The sequence below is a fragment of the Vigna umbellata genome, chromosome 3 (genome assembly GCF_029865625.1).
Source record: "Vigna umbellata cultivar VRB3 chromosome 3, Vumbellata_1.0, whole genome shotgun sequence".
Classification (NCBI taxonomy): domain Eukaryota; kingdom Viridiplantae; phylum Streptophyta; class Magnoliopsida; order Fabales; family Fabaceae; genus Vigna; species Vigna umbellata.
The window spans coordinates 57,001,891-57,028,023 of record NC_142167.1 but is presented as its reverse complement, the minus strand read 5'-3'; the positions used below and the strand labels follow the sequence as shown (position 1 = coordinate 57,028,023).

The 26,133-nt window shown below is 31.6% G+C and overlaps 1 protein-coding gene across 5 annotated transcripts; it reads left to right on the top strand.

Moving 5' to 3' along the window:
- Nucleotides 1-8,538: 8,538 nt before the first annotated feature.
- On the top strand, nucleotides 8,539-11,347 carry LOC148203072 (TNF receptor-associated factor homolog 1b-like). 5 transcript variants are annotated; one of them, XM_088108713.1, is made up of 5 exons: nucleotides 8,539-8,841; nucleotides 9,507-9,573; nucleotides 10,019-10,367; nucleotides 10,973-11,074; nucleotides 11,180-11,347. In XM_088108713.1, exons 3-5 carry the CDS (start codon nucleotides 10,065-10,067, stop codon nucleotides 11,213-11,215), a joined length of 441 nt encoding a protein of 146 aa, XP_087964839.1. In that variant the 5' UTR covers nucleotides 8,539-8,841; nucleotides 9,507-9,573; nucleotides 10,019-10,064; the 3' UTR covers nucleotides 11,216-11,347. The 5 variants fall into 5 exon arrangements, with proteins under 5 accessions (XP_087964839.1, XP_087964838.1, XP_087964840.1 ...); XM_088108712.1 differs by having other exon boundaries at nucleotides 9,502-9,573; XM_088108714.1 differs by having other exon boundaries at nucleotides 9,488-9,573.
- The last annotated feature ends 14,786 nt before the right edge of the window (nucleotides 11,348-26,133 follow it).

Below are 26,133 nucleotides of genomic sequence, written 5' to 3'. Positions count from 1 at the left end.
AAAATATTTCATAGCAGAATATCAAGACAGAACTATGCTTGGCCGAACGCTCAAGCACAGTAATTCGAAGTGTAGACGCTCGTCCTCAACTAGGATTCTTCCCAAATGAAAGAATCCATTACTAACCAAATTCACTATAAAACCGAACGGTCAAGGACCGTTCAGTAACGAACGTATACTTTCTTATGGGAAATCATATCAGGATCATTTATATTCCAACTCATTTATTACATATAGTTTCACACTTTATACATTCATATTTCATACCCTTCAAACATAGAGATATCATATATTTCATACATCATAACATAACTCAGTCATATTTCATTTCCACTTATTAAATAAACGAACGTTCATGTACTACAAACATATCAATCATCATGCATCCAATTCATTCAGTCAACTAACAAATGTTCATACAGTACAATAGCATACAAATTAAATTAAATAAGCTTCCCTTACCTAAGAGCGTGAACGTACGTCCTTCAGACTAAAACTCAGCTCGCCGAACTAAGATCCTTTCTACCCTCAACGCTCAACGACTCTTCGAACCAAAATAAAGCAACAGACCAAACTCGTTCAGAATGAAACTAAGGACCCATGCAACCAGAACTTGGTTTGCATGTTTACAAGAACGAACGTTTAAAGACAAGAAAAACTTACCCGTTCAGAATTTGAAACCAATCGGATCAAACTAAAGCTTGGGACGCCGGAAGTGCTCCTACGGTGCCTGAATGGAGATCGGAGTAGAGAAAGAGTGAGTTTTGGTAAAGAGAAGGGGGAGTTTTTAGTGAGAAGAAGGAGAAATGAGAAGTTCAGAGTTTCGGGAAGAAGGGTGCATGCAGAAGAGAGTGAGACGGAAGTTTTAGAAAAATTAGTTTTCTTCCCACGTCAAAAAAAGCGTCCGCTCTTCTGCTGACACCTGCATTCCACTATCTGATTTCTGATCCTCGTTGTTTGACACCTGGTGTCCGTGCAGAGGGATATTTGGGTGCGTTTTAATGAGGTCTGACAATTACAAACTTATAAAAAAAAAATTAAAATATAATATATCCAGCCAATTTTCAGTCGAATAATTAACATACTAACAATTTAACTTATTTAACCTAAAATTATTACTTTTAATTGAATATATTAAATTAATTTAGTTTTGAAAATAAATTATCTCCTTTAATAAGATTTATTTAGTTTTTATGTGAGACTTAAGTTTAGTCATTTAATTTATTTGAGTTACTTTTTCGCCTTAATAACTATTAACAACTAACACATAATATTATGTATTATAGTAAAAAAACTATAATATATTAATCAAAATTTTCATTTATACATGTTTTACTTAAAACTAAAGATACGATAATTATATATGGTTTATTGTTATGTTTATTTTATTTTATTCTTTTATTTTTATCTTTCGTCTTTTATTTTATTTTTATATTATTACATTATCTTGATTTTTTTAATATTTTATTTTATATTATCTCTAACTCTTTATGTTGTAGTATTTCATTTCTCTATTTAAATGAGTCATATCCAAAATCTATTACACTATCTTTTCCTTCAAAATCATCATTTCCATTTTCCTGAAAACCATTTATGCGGAGAGAGTTAAGTCTAGAGAGAATTGTGTCTTGTTCATTGTTACAAAGTATGGAGGTAGAAAGGAAGATTTCTCAAAGGTCATCATCACCTACTACATGTGCAGATTGGATAAATGGTAATTGTCCAAAGGGTGAAGAATGCCCAAACTTACATTGGTGGGTTAACACAAACAACAACTTTCATATTGATAAGGTAAATTTCTTTCATCCTTTTGCATTAAAATGTTAATAATGATAACATTTTCATACTATGTTCTTTTATTCCAAATTAATTTAGTTTTGAATTAAAAAGATAAATCATATTGTTCACATATAATGTGGCTATTGATGTTATTTTCTATTCACAATAGTAATAATAGAGAATCACAAATAAATAAGATTGAAAAAGTTTTGCATTCTTTTATAATTATAAATTAATCTAGAAATGTTACAATAGGATATGCCGGATGTCATATTTTTTTTACTAAAGAAAAATACGCAAAAAGATTATGGTGAAAGTTTAATTTGGAGTGTTTTATGTCCTTGAAACATGTTTATCTAGTAATTTATTTTGACATAAAAATCATCTTTTATTATAATAATAATTATTATTCTTTTATTTTTACTTTCAATTAGATGTCAAAAATTTAAATTTTCATTTGATTTTTTAACATTGTTATATTTGTAATTTATTTATCAATTGGTGAACAAACATTTTTTTTTCAGAGAGATAATTCAAGTTTTACAAGATTAGTTTGTTGGATACCACCTCCAAAAGGATATGTTAAAATTAACTGTGATGGAGCTTACACTTGGGATGGAAAAAAGGCCGCTGCAGGAGGTGTTATCAGAGATTCTCAGGGTGATTTTCTTTTTGCCTTCTCAAGTGTGTTAAAAGTTGATTCAGCAGCAGAAGCTGAATTATTTGCAATCAAGCTTGGAATGGAAATAGGAATATCAATGGGACATAAAAATTTGATCGTTGAAAGTGATTCATTAACCGCTATCCAACTTATTAACGGGAGAGTCATCCACCAAAAACATCCATTTTATGCTCTTGTTTCTTCAATAATACAGATGGGTGCCAGAGTTGATTACATTACTTGGAATCATGTATTTAGAGAGACCAATTCGGTGGCAGATGGTCTTGCTAAATATGGACTATCGTTATCTTCAAAATCACCTGTTATACTTTTTAAATTTCCTCCAAATTTTCTTCTTTTACCTTTATGTGCGGATAAAATTGGAACAATGTATTATCGTTAAATGTATTTTCTTCTCAGATTGTAGATGAGAATATTTTATAATAAAATTCTTTTCTTCCATATTTGTTGTATTCTACATTTCTTTTATTTTAAATATTCTAAAGCATAATAACTAGTTATTTTATTGTTATTTTTAATTAATTATATCGTTATTATATGGTCAACCTCCAAGTAAAAATAATAGAAAAAAAGAAAAAAATACAATTAATTTCAAAATAAAGAAAGATAAAATACAAAAATAAAAATTATACAAAATATATTTATTAATTTGAGAAATAACATATGTAATTATGTGTATTTAGTTTTATTTTATTTTGTTTCAGTTTAGCTTAATTTATTTTATTTTAATTTATTGTGTTTTATTTTAGTTCATCTTTTTTATCTTATCCCATGTTTACTTTTATTTGTTTCTTAAAGAAATGGTGAGAAAATGAAAAGAACGATTGAAGTGAAGTAGAAAGAGAGGTCAAGGCTCTCCACACTATCAACCCTTTCGAGGCAAACCCAAAACCCTATATTAATTTCTTAATGTCTTTTGAAAGGTGAGGATCAAATACATCTTGGTTTTTGAAGTGAAGTAGAAAAGGTCATATCTTGGTTTTTGAAAGGAAAATATATTCATAAAACTTAATGTCTTTAGAAAAGAAAATTTATAACTGTAGTAGTGACCTTAGGACTAAATATATGTCTACGTGAAAGAAGAATTGAAGCATAAATAATCAATTAGTTTATCTTATAAAACTTCATATGGAGATATATTATCCGAAATAGAACTAGGAAAAAAAATAATTTTAACACCCACCTCAAAATTTTGTAGGAATATTAAAATGAAACGTTAGGATCGAGCAATGTTTAAAATATGTAAATATTCTCTTTCTGCCACGGTGTTTTATTAAGGTCTTTTACCACAAGAAAACTAATGTATAACACCTTTATTATAAAGAAAAATCTTTGAAATAATTTTTTTTTATCATTATCTGACTGAAAAAATTTAATAGTGGTGTTAACCTGAGTTTCAACATATGAGAAAAATCGAGGAATAAGTTTGTTATAATCATATTTGTTTTTAAGCACATATAAATCCAAATCAAATATTATTTTTTATCATCAACTAAATGGAGAAAATAGCAAAATTCTTGATATGTAGGATGTTTAAAGTCCCTTATAATGAATGAAATAAAAGAATTAATGAAAATGGTAGTATTTTTGCTTAGAAAGTTCAAAGTGCTACAATAATACGTCGACTAATCAAACTTAAAGGAGCTTTATTAGCAATAATAAGTGGAGTCATTCTCCCTACACCTCACCACCCTCATCCTGCACCTCTAAAAAAAAATTTAATTCCAAAGTGTGCCCTTGTCACAGTCAACGAGGAGAGAGAAAAAAATAATTTAAAAAGATTCACTTAATTTGAAACCCTAAAACTTATCTCACTCCCTTGCCGCATCTCACCTCACTCCCTGCCGCATCTCAGTAACACCCCCTCCTTCCTCTCTCTTTTTCTCTCCGTCATCTGTCTCTGGCATCCGCTGCTTTGCTCGCGTTCCTCGCTGGCGTCCAGGTTAGTAGCTTCCATCATGTAATATATTTGTTTCCTGTTATGTGCTTGGTTGGGTTCGTGGGTCGTGATTGGGTTCGTGGTCGTGATCGGATCGGAGCTCGCTGGAGGTGCACGCCGCAGTTGGAAGTGCGGCTCGCTGGAGGTGCACGCCGCATTTGGAAGTGCGGCAAGGATCAGAGCCGCAGTTGGAAGTGCGGTTCGCTGGAGGTGCACGCCGCATTTGGAAGTGCGGCAAGGATCAGAGCCGCAGTTGGAAGTGCGGCTCGCTGGAGGTGCACGCCGCATTTGGAAGTGCGGCAAGGATCAGAGCCGTAGTTGGAAGTGCGGCTCGCTGGAGGTGCACGCCGCAGTTCGATCTGCGGCAAACGTATAACCGGAGCACAGAACCGGACTTCGATCTGCGGCAAGGAGAAAACAGAGAGCGGATTTAAAAAATGGCATTTTTCAGACTTAGTTTTTTTAATTAAATATAGATAATATATGTGATTTGCAGTTTTCGTTTGAATTTGAATTGAATCTTGATCTGTTCGTGTTGTTGGCATGGTTATGATATGTTTTTTGAATTCTTTTTATACTAGTTAAAAAGATTTTTTTTTATACTAGGTATCAAAATAATATAGAAATATAAAGTATTTATGTGGTGTCTCTCTTATTTTCGTATATTTAATTTTATTTAATTTTTTTAATTTTTTTTTTAAATTAAAATAATAATTAAATTGTTTATTGAAATAAATAATAATTATTAATTTGGAATTTTTTGTAAATAAGAGTCTTCTTCCTCTTCCTCCTGCTGTATCTCCAAATCTTACAATTCAATCCAATTCTAGTAAACCATAAATTACTTGCTACAGTGAAAAACCATGAACAGTGCACCTAAGGGACCTCAGGGTTTATAAAGAAGGAATATTTTTGTGCTTGTAGTTGGGAGTTAGAAAAATGGTTGGGAGTTAAAAAAATTTAATTTATTAATTACCGTTTTGACTTTTTATTAATTGAAGGGTAAATAGGTAAATTTGGGGGTGCAGGATGAGGTGAGGGAGGTGTAGGAAGATTCACTCTAATAAGTGTGTGCCATAAGCATTTATGTCAAGTTTCATTAGTGGTACTATTACCATAATTGATAATAGCATAAGATAAATTTGATGTATGAAATGCACATCAATATTCATGTCCTTGTCTATTATAATGGTAGGAATATCACTCTATGTAGTATAGATCACTAGACATCTTTTTAGTGAGAAAATGAGAAAATGAATCAATTTTGGCACGAGCAAGAGTTAAAATAGATAAAGAAGTTGAAGAACTATTAGGTTGAGTATCAACATGATGTACATTATTAGTAGTAATTCTTCAAATAGTTTGGAAGATAATCAACAATCTTATAACATTTATCTTTTGTGTGATCCAACAAGTCACAGTGACTACATTTTGATACTTTTATATTTATTGTTATTAGATTGAAATTTTTTAAAAGAATTAATATAGAAAACTAAATTATTACAAGGAGAAAAAGATGAAGTTGTATCAAGAATTTCACGTCGAGCTTCTTTTTGTAGAATAAAGAGAAAAACATTACCATTTGGTTGTAAAGGATTAGAAAGAAGAATCTAGCCACAAATTTGAGAGAAGAAATCATGCAAACCCATAAAAAAAATTATCTGAGAGAGGAGAAAAAACAAAATGAAAAATATGTTAACAAACAAGAAGAGAAAAAAAAAATGAGGTTGATTCGTATCCTTGTAATAATTTTGACTTTTAGGCTTTTATGAGAAAATTGTAATTTTTGTTATTTTTAATTATCTCTTGCTACTTTTAACTGCTTTTATTTTTTTTTTTAATTAAGACAAAATATGTCAAGACCCTTAAATTCAACAACAAAGTGGAATCCAGATGAGTGCATTGGATTGGACCGAGTAGATTTTGACGGTAGGATATAATTAGCTTTTTCAAAAATCTCGAGCCATTCCTGCATGCACTTTCTTCTCCAAATGTTTCTGAATTTCAGTTTTCTCCTCATTCTCTCTAAACTTCTTCTTCTTCTCTCTGCAAATTCTTATCTTTTCTTCTTACGATCATCAATCAGGCAACGCCTGAGTCTTCCTGGTGTCAAGGACTTCATTTTTGCAACGATCAAGTTGTTGGTCTGAGCTGGTGTTCTTGGGATTTTTTGGGGAGGAAGCAGAGTCTGGAAAAGAATAATCATTGTTCGGTCCGGTCAAGAGGTAAGGGAAGCTAGCTAATTTAATTACTTAGTTTTTATGTATGAAACTGTTGTTTGATGATGTTGCATGTATGTGAAATTGAATTATTTGATGTTCGGTAATTTTGGGTGAGAACTGTTATATGCAATATTCTGGGTTTGGATGAAATCTGTGAAGTGGTTGAGAAGTTCTGCAAGTTTTGTAGAAAATCGAGCGATCGGTATAGAACGCTCGGTCTGGTCATATATTTGGGCTTAGCAGTATTAGGCTTTGTAGTGATAATTTGGTTATGTGTTGTTTGGTTTAATAGTGACGTTCGGTTTAAAAGTATTCATTTTCAAACTAGACAGTCTTAGGATGGGTAGTACCGGTTGTTATTAGTTGTACTAGGTTTAGCGTTCGTTATTAATAGTACTATGTATTAGCGCTCAGTCTTAACTGAGTCCTACTTTTGTGGATCCTTAGTTAATGACCGATCGGTCTTGTATATGGATATCGAGGTGAATATAGTAGTTTGTCTAAGCATATCATTTGGTTTTAAACAACGTTTGGTCTATCATAGGTTTTAACTATTATTGACCGCTCGGTCATGTACTGTCTTGGTAGTGCTCAGTCTTGTACTAGCGCTCGTTCTTGGTAAGTGTTTGGTCTTGGACCAGCGCTCGTTCGACATAGTGCTCGGTTTTGTAATAGTATTTATGATAGTGTTAGCGATCGGTATTATTGAGTTGTGTGGTCTCTTATCAGCGCTCGTTCTTATACTAGTGCACAATATCGTACTTGTACTAAGTTAATAGTGTTCGGTCTAAGCCAATATTGTTCGTTCTAAATCATAAGTGCTTGATATAAGTCCAAGTGTTCGACTCTTGCTTGAGTCTTATTCTCTAAATGACCGTTCGGTCATGTTCTCATATTGGGAGTGCTCTCCCGTTCGGTCTTGTTAATAGGTTATGTTGATCTTTCACGTTCGGTCGTGTTCAAAGGTGGGATTATTGTTTTACTGTTATGTGTGATATTTATTTAAAGATGTGATGGATGAGGAATAATCATAATTCTAATGTAATGTGAAAGTATGATGGTATTAAGTTATGGTGTGATAATCATAATGGGATGAGAAAGTATGATGTGACAATTATATTATGGATCTGAATTAGAATCCCAAGGAGGAATGTCTTAGTGGTTGGTTGTATTGTGGTAAAAGTATGAATAGGGAAAACTTAGTATTGGCGTTCATCCTGACATTTTAATGGTCACTGAGTCTCAAGTAGAGAATAGTGATGCATGTGATGGGAATAGCAGGAGGCCCTAGCCTGGGCGGTATGTATTACCTTGACCTAAGGTGAGGAATAACGGGCTAACCTCGTGTGACAGCTCAAGGGATTTCCATGCTACGGTAATAATAAGGTTTTTAGATTACCACCTACGAGTGCAAAAACGACCATAACTCATATTCATACTAGTCCAGACAGTCAGTGTGAAGTGGTCGGTTATAACATGCTTGCATGAATTCTGTATATGTATGATTGTATTATGTGTGTATCTGAATTTTATGTTAACATAGTTAATTAAATTACACTAGCTTAGCCCTATTTTCCTTTCTTGTCATGTTGTCCGTTCGGTCGTTTTGTCCTTGCAATGATCACCCTTGTACCTATTTCTGTAATACTTTAAGACCGTTCAGTATAATACGATGCTTGTATGAACGTTCGGTTTGTACTGGTAATAGTAGCAGTATAGGTTTCTTCAAAGTTTGAAATTTATGGTTATTTCATGTTAACTGTAAATTAAATTTTATTCCTATAACTATTCTATTTTATTACACTACCAAAATAATGTATTTTAAGGGAGGTTTATTTTTGGCGGTTTTGAAAACCTCCAACAAGTTCAGGCAGTTTTTATAAAAACCACAGTTAAGTTATGAATTTTTTAAAAAAAAAAAAGATTCGGCCCTTTGGGAAGGAAGAGCTGGAAAGAGCAAAATAATTGTTTTTTCCCCCTAATTTGGCCTTTCCCGCGCACATTTTCTTCTTCCTAATTTCTCTAATCTCATATACACTTTGGCACGCCTCTTCCTCATGGTTCACCGTAAAGCTGCTGTTTGACACCGTTCTTTGTCGTTCACTACACTGGCCTGAGTTCTCATCGTCCGACTGAGTCGCGTCCTTCGCCTGAGTCGCGTCCTTCGCCTGACACTTCATTCATTGTCCGCCATTGTTGCATGAGCTTCGTCCGTCACAGTTAAGTTCTCTCCTTCTGCAATTCCTAATTCTCTCGTCCCCTTAGCCTCATCTAAATTCTCTTTTCCATCGTCCTATCCTCTTTCCAAAACCCTAGAAATTGGGAAACCTCATTCCATTCAAATTTAGTGGTTATAATATCATGTAAATCGTTATGGTTAAATTGATTGATTTTTGTGTTATATTGAGCATGTTGTGATGTATGATCTTGGTTGGAATGCATATATGTTTTAGAGTTCTTGTTTTTCTTTCTATGTTAGGTATGTTAGGTATGTTAGGTACTGGGAACGTAAGCTCGTATTGAATCGCAATTTCTATAATCCTGATTCAAGAGAAAGACATCAGGAAGTCCAGTTTTGAAAAACATTGATTTCAGAGCAGAGCCAACAGAGAGAGAATTAGAAGCGTGAAACAGAAATATAAGTTCAAGAAGTTTGATATTTTGGTACAAAATTTAGAAGCATACACGATTAAAGGTCATTTTTCAAAATGAATAGATTAAATACTATCTAGAAACAGAACAAGCATCTTCTTGTTATAATGCACAAAATAACTTAGATTCTTAAGGAATGCTTCCTTATTTTCATATTTGAATTCAATTACTTATTCCAGTGTGGACCTTACATAGAGATCTGTATCTTAGTAGTTTTTGTTTTATAGACCAGAGATTCACGTCTTGAGGTTCGTGAGCGTGTGTAATATATCAGAGATCAACTTTTAGAGCTTCACGAGGTAAGTATTTTCTACTGTAATTTGCTACTGTAATTATTTGGATGGATGATTTTTATTCTTTTTCACACTTGCAGATCAATAAATAGTTTAACACTTGTACTGAAAAATTTGATTTAATTCCCGTTCAATCTGGAAAGTAAAAAAAATGTTAGCCATATTGTAAAAAAGATACAGAAGAGGAATGAATGTCATTGTCAAATGAAATAGGTTATTGTGGTTTTGATGTATTATAGCTTACTTCAGGCAGTATGTCTATTTCATGTGTATCTTGAAATGTATGTTTTACATCCTATTTGAAATTAAATATGATTTGATAATTTCTTTTTATTGGAAGGCATATTGTTTTCCTATTTGATATTATGTATTATCATCAATTCCCACGTATCTCAGACGTTTGGGTTCTGGTGTCGTATTTTGTTCTGATCAAATATTAAAATGCATGCAGCTTCTTTTCTTTTTGGGGGAAAATTGACCAGACTTCTAAGCGCCACATGTCTAGGGAGAAGACAGATATAATTTTGAAAGTAGTTGTAAAGCATTTCTTAATTGAGAAAGAGGTCACTTCTACTTTGGTAATGGACTCCTTGCATAGTGGATTGAAGGCTCTTGAAGGCCAGACTAAAAACCAAAAAGCTAAAGTGAAATGGCTGGATGCTGAAGAAATACCAGCACCAATTGTTCATGTTGAGAAAGACATGTTTGTACTGGTGGATTATGTTTTACTGCTACTTGAAAGGGCTGCAATAGAACCATTGCCTCCTAAAGATGAAAAGTGCCCTCAAAACCGGACAAAGGTAAGATGTAGAATTATGTTTGTAATAGTGACCGTGGAATTTTGTGTTGATGCCTGATCTGATAACTGGTGACATGGTTGAGCACTGATCTCTATGAAATGTGATGGTATTGGGCTGAGGTTTTTAGAAGATGTAGTTGACAAATAAGAGCATAACAGAATATGTTTGAATGGGGTCTAGACTAGGGAGAAAAGAAAACTGAAACTCTGCTATTATATTCTGAATAGCATTATATTTAGGATTGATTTTCGCTCAAGTACTACTACTACATCAGCTGGTCATCTGAACTATTAACCTTTAGAGTTATTTGATTTATGCTTTTATGCTTCAATGTTTTTTTCTTGTTTCTTATTTTGTGTGTATTTTATTCTGTCATTTTAGAATGATTACACATGTTTTAGAATTGCTTTGAAAATTTATAATTGAATAATAACAATTTTGCAATAATTTTTTTTTTCAAAAAATGTCTCATTGTAAACATATATTGGTAATCATCATGTATTAAATTACTTTAATTTAAAAATTTAATGAGATTTAATAATAAGGGCCCTGCTTGTTTAAACTTTAAAAAGTGAGTTATTATGATTGTTTTTTTTTTAATTTAGCTTGTAGACATGTGTTACACGTCTTGCATGAGTAACTTGGGGATTTTAAGGGCAGGGAAATATATGAATATGGCGCTTTTGGCATTTCAGTTTTGGCTAAAGGTATGAAATACTCTAATATAATTGATATTTGCATATGTTATTGTTTTTAATTTGTCTAATAATTTTTTTAAAATATTATTAACTAATTATTGTTTTATATTGTAGGTATTTGAAAAAGGAAGCATATCAAATGATGGATAAAATGAAGAAGTACCAAATGATGGAAATAATGAAGAAACTATAATTATTATTCATAACATGTTAATTTTAATTTTTAAGAAACATTAATTGTATTTCTAATGTTTACAATTTATATAATAATATTTTGGTTTATATTTAATGTTTACATTTAATTTTTGGTTTCATATTATTTAATTTTGGTTTATTAATGATAATCAAGTAATTTGAATAATAAAAAAAATTAAATTATTTACATTTCCGGCGGTTTTGAGAAACCCTCAAAAGTACCGGCGGTTTTGCTTAACCCCGGTTATTTCCGGCGGTTTTAGTAAAACCTCCACTATTACCGGCGGTTTTAGTAAAACCCCCACTACTACCGGCGGTTTTAGTAAAACCCCCACTATTACCGGCGGTTTTAGTAAAACCCCCACTACTACCGGCGGTTTTTCAAAACCCCCGCTAATTGCGGCGGTTTTTTAAAAAACCGCCGGTAATTACTTAACGACGCAGGTTTTCCCAACGGTTTTCCTAACCGCGGGTAACATATTTTCCGGGGGCTAAAACCGCCGGAAACGGAAAAAATAACCCCCGGTAAAAATCTAATTTTTTGTAGTGTTATAAATGTAAGGACCCTTAATTATAGTTTAAAACTATATTTTTGGGATGATACAAAATAATTTTTAATTAGTTAAAAATGATGTTTTATAAGTAGAAAAATCCAAATATAAATATAATATTCATGTTATTTTGTTCACATATCTTGCCAGGAATGTTCCTTGATGTATTTATCATAAAGTAATTAATAATAATAATAATAATGTTAGACATAAAATTTCGTCGGTAAAGATTTGGATAAAATATTTAGTATTATTTTATTACTTAATCCTGATTTTATCTTATCTTTTTATCTTTATTAAATTCTCTATTAGTTATATTATTTTATCCAGAATCAATAAAAGTAAGATAGATAATTAATTTAGATCTTATAATGTTTAATCTAGATTTTAGAAAAAAAAATAATGATGGTGAACATGTAAAATAGATACTAAAATTATATCATAAATTCTGTAAAATTATTTTATTAATAACACCTCATGGTAACTAATCTTAAACAAAGAAGTATAGTACAAGGACCAACTTCATAGAAACAAAAAAATAAAAATATATTTTTTTGTTATCAATATATATTATATAAAGATCAACGAAATATTGGATAAACAAAATTTTTTTAAATAATTACTCGTATCCAAATTAACAGGTTACCATAAATAATAATTTGTATAATATTCAAATGAATAATTTTATATTTTTCGTTTGATAAAATATTTTTTATTAGATTTATTTAAATTTTAAAATATTCATAAATATAAATATTTTTTACTGAGTCTTTGTTAAAATTTTTTATTAAATAAATATTTCAATTTTATATTTTTCAATTAAGTTATTTTTATTATTTGAACAATGTACTTATTATTTTATTAAATAATTTTACTTCATCACTATATCAATTTGTGTAACAATTCTTTAATAAATATAGATACATCCGGATAACCTAATTATCTTGATGTTCACCATGTTTTTAATTAATATAATAAAACTCGTTTATGACTTTATATTAGCGATAATATCATATTTATTAGTTACAAAATCTTACATGATTGAATAACATTACTACACAAAACAACAACCACATCTCTAAAAAACTAAACCATAGAGACTACTAAATTAGAAAATTTAAAATTTTTAATTATTCAATGAAAAAAAAAACTAAAAAGCACTTATCTAAAATATTTTTATTGTTATTTGTCACCGTCAAGATTATGACAAAATCTTAAACATTTATGAAAAAGAAGATAAAAGATTAATATTTATGAAAAAAAACATAAATTAAAAATATCTTAATTAAGTTTTATTATTATTATATTTATTATTATCTATCAGAATCGAAAGTATGACATAATCTTAAAAATTTATGAAAACGGTCAAGGAATGTTATACTGTAACATTCCAAATATACAGTAATGAACCATATAATCGAATAATTACATTTAATAATATAACAGACCAGTCTTACACTATACAAGAACGTACGGTCTCGGCCGAACGACCTTGCAGAAAGAGTTACTATATTTACACAATACATAAGTACGAGTCTGACCGAACGGTTTACAAAAGTCAAATTCCGAACGGTCATTCATACAAAGATGAGAAAGTGGCGACAGACCGCCTTATTTCAAAAACTACTCTACTGACCGAACGTCCTAAGGTTCGGTCTTAACTTCAACTTCTACCAAATTTTCTTCTTCCAGCGTATCTTCCAACAGTGCGTGCCCTTCTGCTCACATCCACAGAGATGATCATTGCAACGACAAGACGAACGTACAAAACAAGACACGACAGGAAACACAGGGTAAGCTTATGTAATTTAATTCATGCATATCGTACATTTCACAAAATCATTCAAACAAAATAAATCAGAGTTCGTTCACACAAGTCTAATATACTAGACTGACCGTCCGGACTGTATGAAATCTGTGTAGCTACGACGTTCGTGCACCCGGGTGGTGTAGTAACTGGAAAACTCTCATCAGTTGCCACCCGAGGTTAGTCCTATCTGTCCAAAGTACCCCTAAGGACTAGGACCTCCCGCCGTTCCCACACATGACCTACCCCCTCTACATGAGGACGAGTACTCACGGAACATCAGGATGAATAGACAGCTTAGCATTACCACAGTCATACTTTACAAATTGCAATATTCATACATGAGTCGTTCCTCCCCGGAACGCTCGTCCATAATCAACAACATTTCCATATTACATTTTCTTCATCTTTTATTAATAAACATCTCATTTAATCACCTCGTACAAAGATTCATGAGGATTCCAAATAACGAACGTTCAACCCGAACTCAAAACTAGGCCGAACACATAGAGCGAGACAGAGATATCTTCAAATTTGAGAATGGATTAAGACCAAAGGTTGACATCGGTTTTAAGAAAGATAGCGTGCACAATAATATATTCCAAGAAACGAATGAACGAACGTCGATTTCAACGTTGAGCCAATTAGATAAACCGACTCTTGAGAACTCCATTTGAACATTAAAATACCAGACCAAGAACAAGGACTCCAGAGTGAAACATATGAATAAGAATATTTCAAGGCACTAAGATAATACCTAAAATGTCTCATATGACGACACCGAACGTTTGTGAATACTTAGTTTAATTGAGTTTAGTATCAAGATTCCAAGTGACAGTCAAAGACTGAACACTATAGTGAGCGAACCCTAGAGGGCTTGAACGAACGCTCATATAAGGAAATTTAGCTTAAAGAGATAGAACGAATGCCTGGTGTAAGACCAACACTTGCTTATGACGAACACTTGGTATAAGACCAGGTGCCACTAACTTATATAAAAGAAACTTGATAATTATGCCAAGGTACTATTGAAGTAGTATTTAGGAATAACTAAAATATTTCATAGCAGAATATCAAGACAGAACTATGCTTGGCCGAACGCTCAAGCACAGTAATTCGAAGTGTAGACGCTCGTCCTCAACTAGGATTCTTCCCAAATGAAAGAATCCATTACTAACCAAATTCACTATAAAACCGAACGGTCAAGGACCGTTCAGTAACGAACGTATACTTTCATATGGGAAATCATATGAGGATCATTTATATTCCAACTCATTTATTACATATAGTTTCACACTTTATACATTCATATTTCATACCCTTCAAACATAGAGATATCTTATATTTCATACATCATAACATAACTCAGTCATATTTCATTTCTACTTATTAAATAAACGAACGTTCATGTACTACAAACATATCAATCATCATGCATCCAATTCATTCAGTCAACTAACGAATGTTCATACAGTACAATAGCATACAAATTAAATTAAATAAGCTTCCCTTACCTAAGAGCGTGAACGTACGTCCTTCAGACTAAAACTCAGCTCGCCGAACTAAGATCCTTTCTACCCCCAACGCTCAACGACTCTTCGAACCAAAATAAAACAACAGACCAAACTCGTTCAGAATTAAACTAAGGACCCATGCAACCAGAACTTGGTTTGCATGTTTACAAGAACGAACGTTTAAAGAGAAGAAAAACTTACCCGTTCAGAATATGAAACCAATCGGATCAAACTAAAGCTTGGGACGCCGGAAGTGCTCCTACGATGCCTGAATGGAGATCGGTGTAGAGAAAGAGTGAGTTTTGGTAAAGAGAAGGGGGAGTTTTTAGTGAGAAGAAGGAGAAATGAGAAGTTCAGAGTTTTGGGAAAAAGGGCGCATGTAGAAGAGAGTGAGACGGAAGTTTCAGAAAAATTAGTTTTCTTCCCACGTCAAAAAAAGCGTCCGCTCTTTTGCTGACACCTGCATTCCACTATCTGATTTCTGATCCTCGTTGTTTGACACCTGGCGTCCGTGCAGAGGGGTATTTGGGTGCGTTTTAATGAGGTCTGACAATTACAAACTTATAAAAAAAAAAATTAAAATATAATATATCCAGCCAATTTTGTAACACCCCAAAATATAAAACATCTCACACCCAAATTTATTTCATTAATAAAGAAAACATCGTACAATATTACAATCCTCCATTTAGGAGTAACATAGTTCACACTAGAAATACATTATAATTTCACACATAAATAAAACACTCTTAATTTTATTTATGTTTTATTTTTTTTTTCTTAAAATATTCTTCATTTTTCTGCTGCTTCCTCCTTCACTTGAATTGGTTCAGACGTCGTTCCCTCATCTGCTCCCGTATAACAAAAACATTATACGATCATCGCAAAAATAAGATTTTTCCGGCACAAACAAACAAGTAAGGGTGAGCTACCATGCAACATTCAAAGAAAAACATTACACTATTGCTATACGTAATACATTCACCATAAATTCATGTAAAATGCAATTATCATTCTAGACTCTATTATCCGGATATAATGTTGATGGAAGTCTCGGGTGGTCATGCACTTGTGGTGATTTCAACAACAAAATTTTTTGGCCAAATATAATATATCATATCACCCACAAGGTTAATCCATTAATGTCTATAAACATAGACTAGGACCTCCTACTACTCTCACCACATAACACATCCTTCTCTAATTGATACTGGAAGATTATTAGAGTTTTAGGATAACCACCAACAACAGGACCCTCAACATCAACATATACACTAATACCATACCAATATAGAATCTCTCCATGAGACTCATATCATGCTCATTTTCCTCAACTCATGTCATACTATTACAAAATCTCCTCATAAAACTCATATCATGTTCAGATTCATAATTTCATATCAACATCATAAAATACATTCAACACAGAAATCATACAAGATAAATATATTACAAACAAATTAACAATAATAAAATCTTACTATAAATAGTCAACGGAGAAGAATCAAATGTTTGACAATCATTAAAATAAACTTAATAAAAACTCTTGGGGAAACAAGAAGTTGAATCTGGCAGAGCCGGTTAGACAACTTCTCATCCTTCCAAGAATACAACGTAATTAAATAATAAGAATAATGACAGGTTTGGGGAAATAAGAAGTTGAATCTGGCAGAGCCGGTTAGACAACTTCTAATCCTTCCAAAAATAAAAACGAATAAGGAAAACAATATAAAGTATGGGGAAACAAGAAGTTGAATCTGGCAGAGCCGGTTAGACAACTTCTCATCCTTCCAAGAATACAACGTAATTAAATAATAAGAATAATAACAGGTTTGGGGAAATAAGAAGTTGAATCTGGCAGAGCCGGTTAGACAACTTCTAATCCTTCCAAAAATAAAAACGAAAAAGGAAAACAATATAAAGTATGGGGAAACAAGAAGTTGAATCTGGCAGAGCCGGTTAGACAACTTCTAATCCATCCATAGGCAATTAATAGCATACATATGCATAACATAATCAACATCACATTTTACAACTATCACACTTGGATCTAAGCACAAAAGCATGTTCTCATCAAAAATTCAAAATCATACAGAAACAAAATACTTCACACTCAAGATTTAAGATCAACCAAAAGCAACATATACAATACTCAAAATCATACCAAACAAAATGTAACTCCCCTTACCTCTATTCCAGACTTAGGTTCCTCTTCTCAAACCGTTCTCCAGAAACTTCCAGAATTTCCCCTCTTCAACTAGAATTTCCTCCAACTCTCTCCTCTCACAATTTCCCTAGAATTTTGGTGCAAATCTTCATCCTCCCCCCCTTGGCTATTTATAGCCAAAAAATTTTACTATTCATTTTTACTATTCATTTTTACTATTCACTTTTACTATTCATTTTTACTATTCAAAAATTATTTTTTATTCACCATTCTTATCTCTGAATAATTGATTCTACGTGGAGTGTCCTCTTCCACAATTTATTTTAATATTTTTTTTTTAACTATTCACTATTCACTATTCACTATTCACTATTTACTATTTACTATTCATTCATTTTTTTTTTTTAACTTTTAAAATAAATTCTCAAATTTTTAAACTCCTTCCTTTGAAATTATTATTATTGTTGCCTATCATAAATTTTAATTTTTTTTTTACCATACTTTTATTAACTTTATAAAAATAAAAATAAAAATAAAAAATAACTATTTATTAAATTTAAGGTTTAATAGCCAATTTAATCCTCACTTTGGTTGAAAAATCTCAATTTAGTCCCTCGTTATAAAAGTGTTTTGAATTAGTCCTAACTTTTAAAATAGTGGGTCAGATTGGTCCTTTCTGTTAAATATAAGTTAACAAAATTAATGGATGATGATGTGACACAACTTAAAGCTAACGAGGGACCAATCTAACACATCAGCTTTAAGCTGTGTCACATCATCATCCATTAATTTCGTTAACTTATATTTAACGAAAGGGACCAATCTGACCCACTATTTTAAAAGTTAGGACTAATGTAAAACACTTTTATAACGAGGGACTAAATTGAGATTTTTCAACCAAAGTGGGGACTAAATTGGCTATTAAACCTAAATTTAAATATTTTTTTTTCATGGGTCTTACATTCTCCCCAACAACAAAAATTTTCGACCTCGAAAATTCGACACTTCACAAAAAAAGATGGGGATAAGAATGTTTTACATCATCTTCTAATTCCCATGTATAGTCACCTGTTTTCCTATTCCAAACCACTCTGACTAAGTTGATATTTCTCCAAACCATTTTATCATATGACCTTCTATACCAAATGGTTAAATTATTTTACTAGAAGATCCTTTCTAATTTGAATATTTTATACTTCCAAAATGCAGAAAAGATTAGATACTACTACCATTTATTTATTATTATTATTTTTTTTTAACCGATACTATTGAAGCCTCCGGTATGCCTGACCGGAACTGTGGGCACAGTGAGATTTTGGCTATATAAGGAGGAGCGAACCGCGTTGAGCGACACTTTGAGGCGTTGCGATTTTTGAGTGTGTGAGAGAGTGTGAGGTCTTCTAAGTGAGAGAGCTTTCGAGCGATCCTCTGGGTGTGAGTGAGATCTGAGCGCTGAGAGTTCTGAGTGTGAGAGCTTGTGGGATTAGAACGACTGAGTGTGATAGATCGGAGAGCCTTTCGGCAAGCTTCAATCTTTATGTTCCAGGGCTTTGCTCCGCCTCGAGTAAGTACTTCTTTTCTCTTATCTTTTCCTTTCCTTCACCCAGCTTCTCCTTCTTCTTTACTTCTTGCTTCTTTTCTTTCCTTTCTTCTTCTTGCTTCCTTTCATGCACTTTTTCTTTTCTGAGCTTTTATTACTCGCAATTATATTCTACTCTCTTCTTTACTTTCCGCTCGTTATATTACTTCTGCTCCTTTACTTGCTTTCTTCTTCTACTATTTTTCATTTTTTATTAACTAAAACTAAGAATACACTGTCTTAACAAAGATAAGGGTATATCGGCTGGAAACCAGACGTTAATCTCCCTTCGTTTGAAGGTATGGCAGAGACAATCGGGTAGAACAACGCCACGTACCCCATAAAAATGAAACTTTAGAAAAAAAAAACTTTATATGTATGCACAAAATGGACACGAACGTAGATCCGTTTAGGAACATTTGCGAGGACCGTGAAACAGATCTATTTTTGGACATTGAGACTTCAAAAATTGGACAATGAAAATTGAACTAACAAGAAGAAGCAAAATGAAAAACTTAACTTAAATTGGAACCTGACTTCACTGTAATAAATCTTTTTACTTTTACTTTACTTTATGCACCAAAAACTTAGAAAATGGATATGGAAGCCAAGACAGTTCATAAACGATGGCGATCTACCCCGGAACAAGTTGGAATCTTGCTGAACATCTTCAATCATGGGATCATTAATCCTAGTCGAGATCAAATTCGCGAGATTACAGGACGACTCAAGGAGTACGGAGAAGTTGGAGAATATAGCGTCTATTGTTGGTTTCAAAACCATGGAAATCGGGTGAAACATCGACGCTTGCCGCAAAACGTCCCTGGTACATCTGAACCTTCATATGCCCTCCTTCCGCCGTTTATGTATGGTAAATTTTTTTTTTTTTTCTAATTTTCTTTATTTATCTCTGACTACTACTATTATTATTATTATAATTTTTTTTTTTTCACTACCGAAGATCCTTCATGGGTAATTCCACAGGCTCCAAGGCTCCTAGATCTCTTTCCCATCCCCGCTATACATGAAGAAGAAGAGAAAGTTACTCCACCCATGCCGTTTCGCATCAAAGCTCCTTCCACGGGGCTTTCCTTACGACCGCCTTCTACCGATGAATAGTCTTTATGATTTTATTTTATTTTATTTTTGTTGGAGTGTAATAATTAACGATCACTTCTGATCGACTCTAGAACATCTTTATTATTAGTAGTAGTAGTATTATTAGTATTATTAATTAAATCTAACGTAAACTAACTAACTATCATTTTTTCTTTCTCTTGATTCACGGTAAGGTAAGTCAGATCTGTCGTTTTTTTTTTTTTTTTTTTTTTTTTTTTTTTATCTAGTAGCATTAATTTGTTTAAGTAGTGTAAGATAGATTTTATTTATTACAAGGGTAAGACCATCTTCGGGGTAATGGTTAATCGTTTATCTATGACAGTTATAATTTATCTCTGTGATTTCAGAATAGTTGGCTATATAAGGTTCTTCTAAAACTCTAAGGAAATAGCTATGAGCTTTTTAAGAATACAGTGTGTGGAAAATCGGAGCGGTTCTCTTTGAGTTGTCAAGACGGTCAACTACCGGTTCGTCTATCGAAGGAAGATTTTAATCTGTGCTGTTCTGGTTCGTTTGCCGAAGGAGAGTTTTTATCATTCTTTTTATTCACTCTATTGTAAATCTTTAAAAAATTTAGTGAAAACGTTAATCACTCTTTATTGTGATTATCAACTGGATGTAGATTCTTTTGAATCGAACCAGGATAAAAATTCTGTGTTGAATTTTCTTGCTCTCTATACTTTTTACATTTTACGCATACCCACTGTTTGATGAATTTTATCTAAGAAAATTAATTTCCTAAAACTGACCATCTTAAAACGAGTTTAATCGAATGGAACCTAATAATCATTTGAACAAACGGTAATAACTCAACACTTGACCGAACGATTCCCAATAATCATTTGACCGAACGGTAACAAACCAAACAGTACTAAATCAGCACCTAACTGAACGGTACTACAACAACCCTATACTAGACATAATATATGTAAATTACACACAGACTAATAATCCAAGATAATATCATGTGAAAATTCTAATACCTACTTCACAACACCAACCAAGGATTCATACACCATAAAGATTTGTCTTTTCTTCACCACTTATCTTCGTTAAACCCATTTTTAACTTGATCAACTTCTGATATATATAATCGTTTGTTTTCCTTAAACTCAACACTTCTTAAAACTATAACCACCTAAAATCGAATTGAAACTACCAAACCTCTCTTATGATCACGCCTTAAATCTATGAAAGAATGACAATTATTCACTTAGATTAAGATCTTAAAATACTTCATTTCTTCTATACTCTATGCCTTATCTGACTGCTTCTCAAAATCTTCTTCTTCTACTTATTTATTTATTTATTTTTTTTTTAACCACTATCTTATTGAGATTCCAACCATTACTGATACATCGATCCATGTTACCAATCTCACACAATGCCACTCCGTTTCTCACCAACACTTCCTTCTCTTATGACTTTTAATGTTACTGATATAGTAAACGAAACTGATTTCTCAAACCTTGCTACATTCATGCTTATCCAGAGCTTCTCTTAATCTAGCCTTTGAACTCAACTCTTCGTAAGATATCTAATCTCCTGATTTGGTTCTGGAAAACTTCTTAAAACATTACTTCTAAACACCAACATCTTTACCCTTCCTTTAAAGCCTAAATTTTTAGTCTTCTAACACCTTATCTTCGAGGCAAGAATTTGTCTCAAAGGCTTAAACTAATTCTAATAAAGGTATACAACTCAAGTTGTCCTTGAATCTGCATTCCTCTACTATTATAGAGCACATTACACCACCACAAAGGCAAGAACAAGACATGAATTACTACAGGAAACAACACTAAAACTCTAACTCTTTCTTACCTCAAACCTTCAGAATTAAGAAAGGAAATTCCTCTTTGATAAAGTCATGAGTGTGCACCCTCATTTCTCTTTATCAAGATGCTTTTCTATTCTTAAAACCTTAAGTCGGTTGCACTCATTCTATGTTTTAAACTTCGAAAGACATGACAATTCATGTCATTTATACTCAACTCTTCACGGAAAGGCACACAACCCGCAAGTTCTAAGGACGAACTGCTCTGATACCACTAAATGTAACACCCCAAAATATAAAACATCTCACACCCAAATTTATTTCATTAATAAAGAAAACATCGTACAATATTACAATCCTCCATTTAGGAGTAACATAGTTCACACTAGAAATACATTATAATTTCACACATAAATAAAACACTCTTAATTTTATTTATGTTTTATTTTTTTTTTCTTAAAATATTCTTCATTTTTCTGCTGCTTCCTCCTTCACTTGAATTGGTTCAGACGTCGTTCCCTCATCTGCTCCCGTATAACAAAAACATTATACGATCATCGCAAAAATAAGATTTTTCCGGCACAAACAAACAAGTAAGGGTGAGCTACCATGCAACATTCAAAGAAAAACATTACACTATTGCTATACGTAATACATTCACCATAAATTCATGTAAAATGCAATTATCATTCTAGACTCTATTATCCGGATATAATGTTGATGGAAGTCTCGGGTGGTCATGCACTTGTGGTGATTTCAACAACAAAATTTTTTGGCCAAATATAATATATCATATCACCCACAAGGTTAATCCATTAATGTCTATAAACATAGACTAGGACCTCCTACTACTCTCACCACATAACACATCCTTCTCTAATTGATACTGGAAGATTATTAGAGTTTTAGGATAACCACCAACAACAGGACCCTCAACATCAACATATACACTAATACCATACCAATATAGAATCTCTCCATGAGACTCATATCATGCTCATTTTCCTCAACTCATGTCATACTATTACAAAATCTCCTCATAAAACTCATATCATGTTCAGATTCATAATTTCATATCAACATCATAAAATACATTCAACACAGAAATCATACAAGATAAATATATTACAAACAAATTAACAATAATAAAATCTTACTATAAATAGTCAACGGAGAAGAATCAAATGTTTGACAATCATTAAAATAAACTTAATAAAAACTCTTGGGGAAACAAGAAGTTGAATCTGGCAGAGCCGGTTAGACAACTTCTCATCCTTCCAAGAATACAACGTAATTAAATAATAAGAATAATGACAGGTTTGGGGAAATAAGAAGTTGAATCTGGCAGAGCCGGTTAGACAACTTCTAATCCTTCCAAAAATAAAAACGAATAAGGAAAACAATATAAAGTATGGGGAAACAAGAAGTTGAATCTGGCAGAGCCGGTTAGACAACTTCTCATCCTTCCAAGAATACAACGTAATTAAATAATAAGAATAATAACAGGTTTGGGGAAATAAGAAGTTGAATCTGGCAGAGCCGGTTAGACAACTTCTAATCCTTCCAAAAATAAAAACGAAAAAGGAAAACAATATAAAGTATGGGGAAACAAGAAGTTGAATCTGGCAAAGCCGGTTAGACAACTTCTAATCCATCCATAGGCAATTAATAGCATACATATGCATAACATAATCAACATCACATTTTACAACTATCACACTTGGATCTAAGCACAAAAGCATGTTCTCATCAAAAATTCAAAATCATACAGAAACAAAATACTTCACACTCAAGATTTAAGATCAACCAAAAGCAACATATACAATACTCAAAATCATACCAAACAAAATGTAACTCCCCTTACCTCTATTCCAGACTTAGGTTCCTCTTCTCAAACCGTTCTCCAGAAACTTCCAGAATTTCCCCTCTTCAACTAGAATTTCCTCCAACTCTCTCCTCTCACAATTTCCCTAGAATTTTGGTGCAAATCTTCATCCTCCCCCCCTTGGCTATTTATAGCCAAAAAATTTTACTATTCATTTTTACTATTCATTTTTACTATTCACTTTTACTATTCATTTTTACTATTCAAAAATTATTTTTTATTCACCATTCTTATCTCTGAATAATTGATTCTACGTGGAGTGTCCTCTTCCACAATTTATTTTAATATTTTTTTTTAACTATTCACTATTCACTATTTACTATTTACTATTCATTCATTTTTTTTTTTAACTTTTAAAATAAATTCTCAAATTTTTAAACTCCTTCCTTTGAAATTATTATTATTGTTACCTATCATAAATTTTAATTTTTTTTTTACCATACTTTTATTAACTTTATAAAAAAAAAAAAAAAAAAATAACTATTTATTAAATTTAAATATTTTTTTTTTCATGGGTCTTAAAAATTTTCAGTCGAATAATTAACATACTAACAATTTAACTTATTTAACCTAAAATTATTACTTTTAATTGAATATATTAAATTAATTTAGTTTTGAAAATAAATTATCTCCTTTAATAAGATTTATTTAGTTTTTATGTGAGACTTAAGTTTAGTCATTTAATTTATTTGAGTTACTTTTTCGCCTTAATAACTATTAACAACTAACACATAATATTATGTATTATAGTAAAAAAACTATAATATATTAATCAAAATTTTCATTTATACATATTTAAATTTATATCCTTACATCAATAAATATCTCACAAACTTAAATAAAAAATACAAAATCTTAGATAGTGCAAATACTTAAAAGCAGTTAACAATGTTAACCTAACTAAAAAATATAAAAATATTTAGGACAGAGAACTACATTTATAGATTTGGAGTATTTGCACAAATATTTTAAGTTTTTATAGGATTGTATTTTTTTATCCATCGTAGTATATAAATCAACTTTAATGTTTTACTTAAAACTAAAGATACGATAATTATATATGGTTTATTGTTATGTTTATTTTATTTTATTCTTTTATTTTTATCTTTCGTCATTTATTTTATTTTTATATTATTACATTATCTTGATTTTTTTAATATTTTATTTTATATTATCTCTAACTCTTTATGTTGTAGTATTTCATTTCTCTATTTAAATGAGTCATATCCAAAATCTATTACACTATCTTTTCCTTCAAAATCATCATTTCCATTTTCCTGAAAACCATTTATGCGGAGAGAGTTAAGTCTAGAGAGAATTGTGTCTTGTTCATTGTTACAAAGTATGGAGGTAGAAAGGAAGATTTCTCAAAGGTCATCATCACCTACTACATGTGCAGATTGGATAAATGGTAATTGTCCAAAGGGTGAAGAATGCCCAAACTTACATTGGTGGGTTAACACAAACAACAACTTTCATATTGATAAGGTAAATTTCTTTCATCCTTTTGCATTAAAATGTTAATAATGATAACATTTTCATACTATGTTCTTTTATTCCAAATTAATTTAGTTTTGAATTAAAAAGATAAATCATATTGTTCACATATAATGTGGCTATTGATGTTATTTTCTATTCACAATAGTAATAATAGAGAATCACAAATAAATAAGATTGAAAAAGTTTTGCATTCTTTTATAATTATAAATTAATCTAGAAATGTTACAATAGGATATGCCGGATGTCATATTTTTTTTACTAAAGAAAAATACGCAAAAAGATTATGGTGAAAGTTTAATTTGGAGTGTTTTATGTCCTTGAAACATGTTTATCTAGTAATTTATTTTGACATAAAAATCATCTTTTATTATAATAATAATTATTATTCTTTTATTTTTACTTTCAATTAGATGTCAAAAATTTAAATTTTCATTTGATTTTTTAACATTGTTATATTTGTAATTTATTTATCAATTGGTGAACAAACATTTTTTTTTCAGAGAGATAATTCAAGTTTTACAAGATTAGTTTGTTGGATACCACCTCCAAAAGGATATGTTAAAATTAACTGTGATGGAGCTTACACTTGGGATGGAAAAAAGGCCGCTGCAGGAGGTGTTATCAGAGATTCTCAGGGTGATTTTCTTTTTGCCTTCTCAAGTGTGTTAAAAGTTGATTCAGCAGCAGAAGCTGAATTATTTGCAATCAAGCTTGGAATGGAAATAGGAATATCAATGGGACATAAAAATTTGATCGTTGAAAGTGATTCATTAACCGCTATCCAACTTATTAACGGGAGAGTCATCCACCAAAAACATCCATTTTATGCTCTTGTTTCTTCAATAATACAGATGGGTGCCAGAGTTGATTACATTACTTGGAATCATGTATTTAGAGAGACCAATTCGGTGGCAGATGGTCTTGCTAAATATGGACTATCGTTATCTTCAAAATCACCTGTTATACTTTTTAAATTT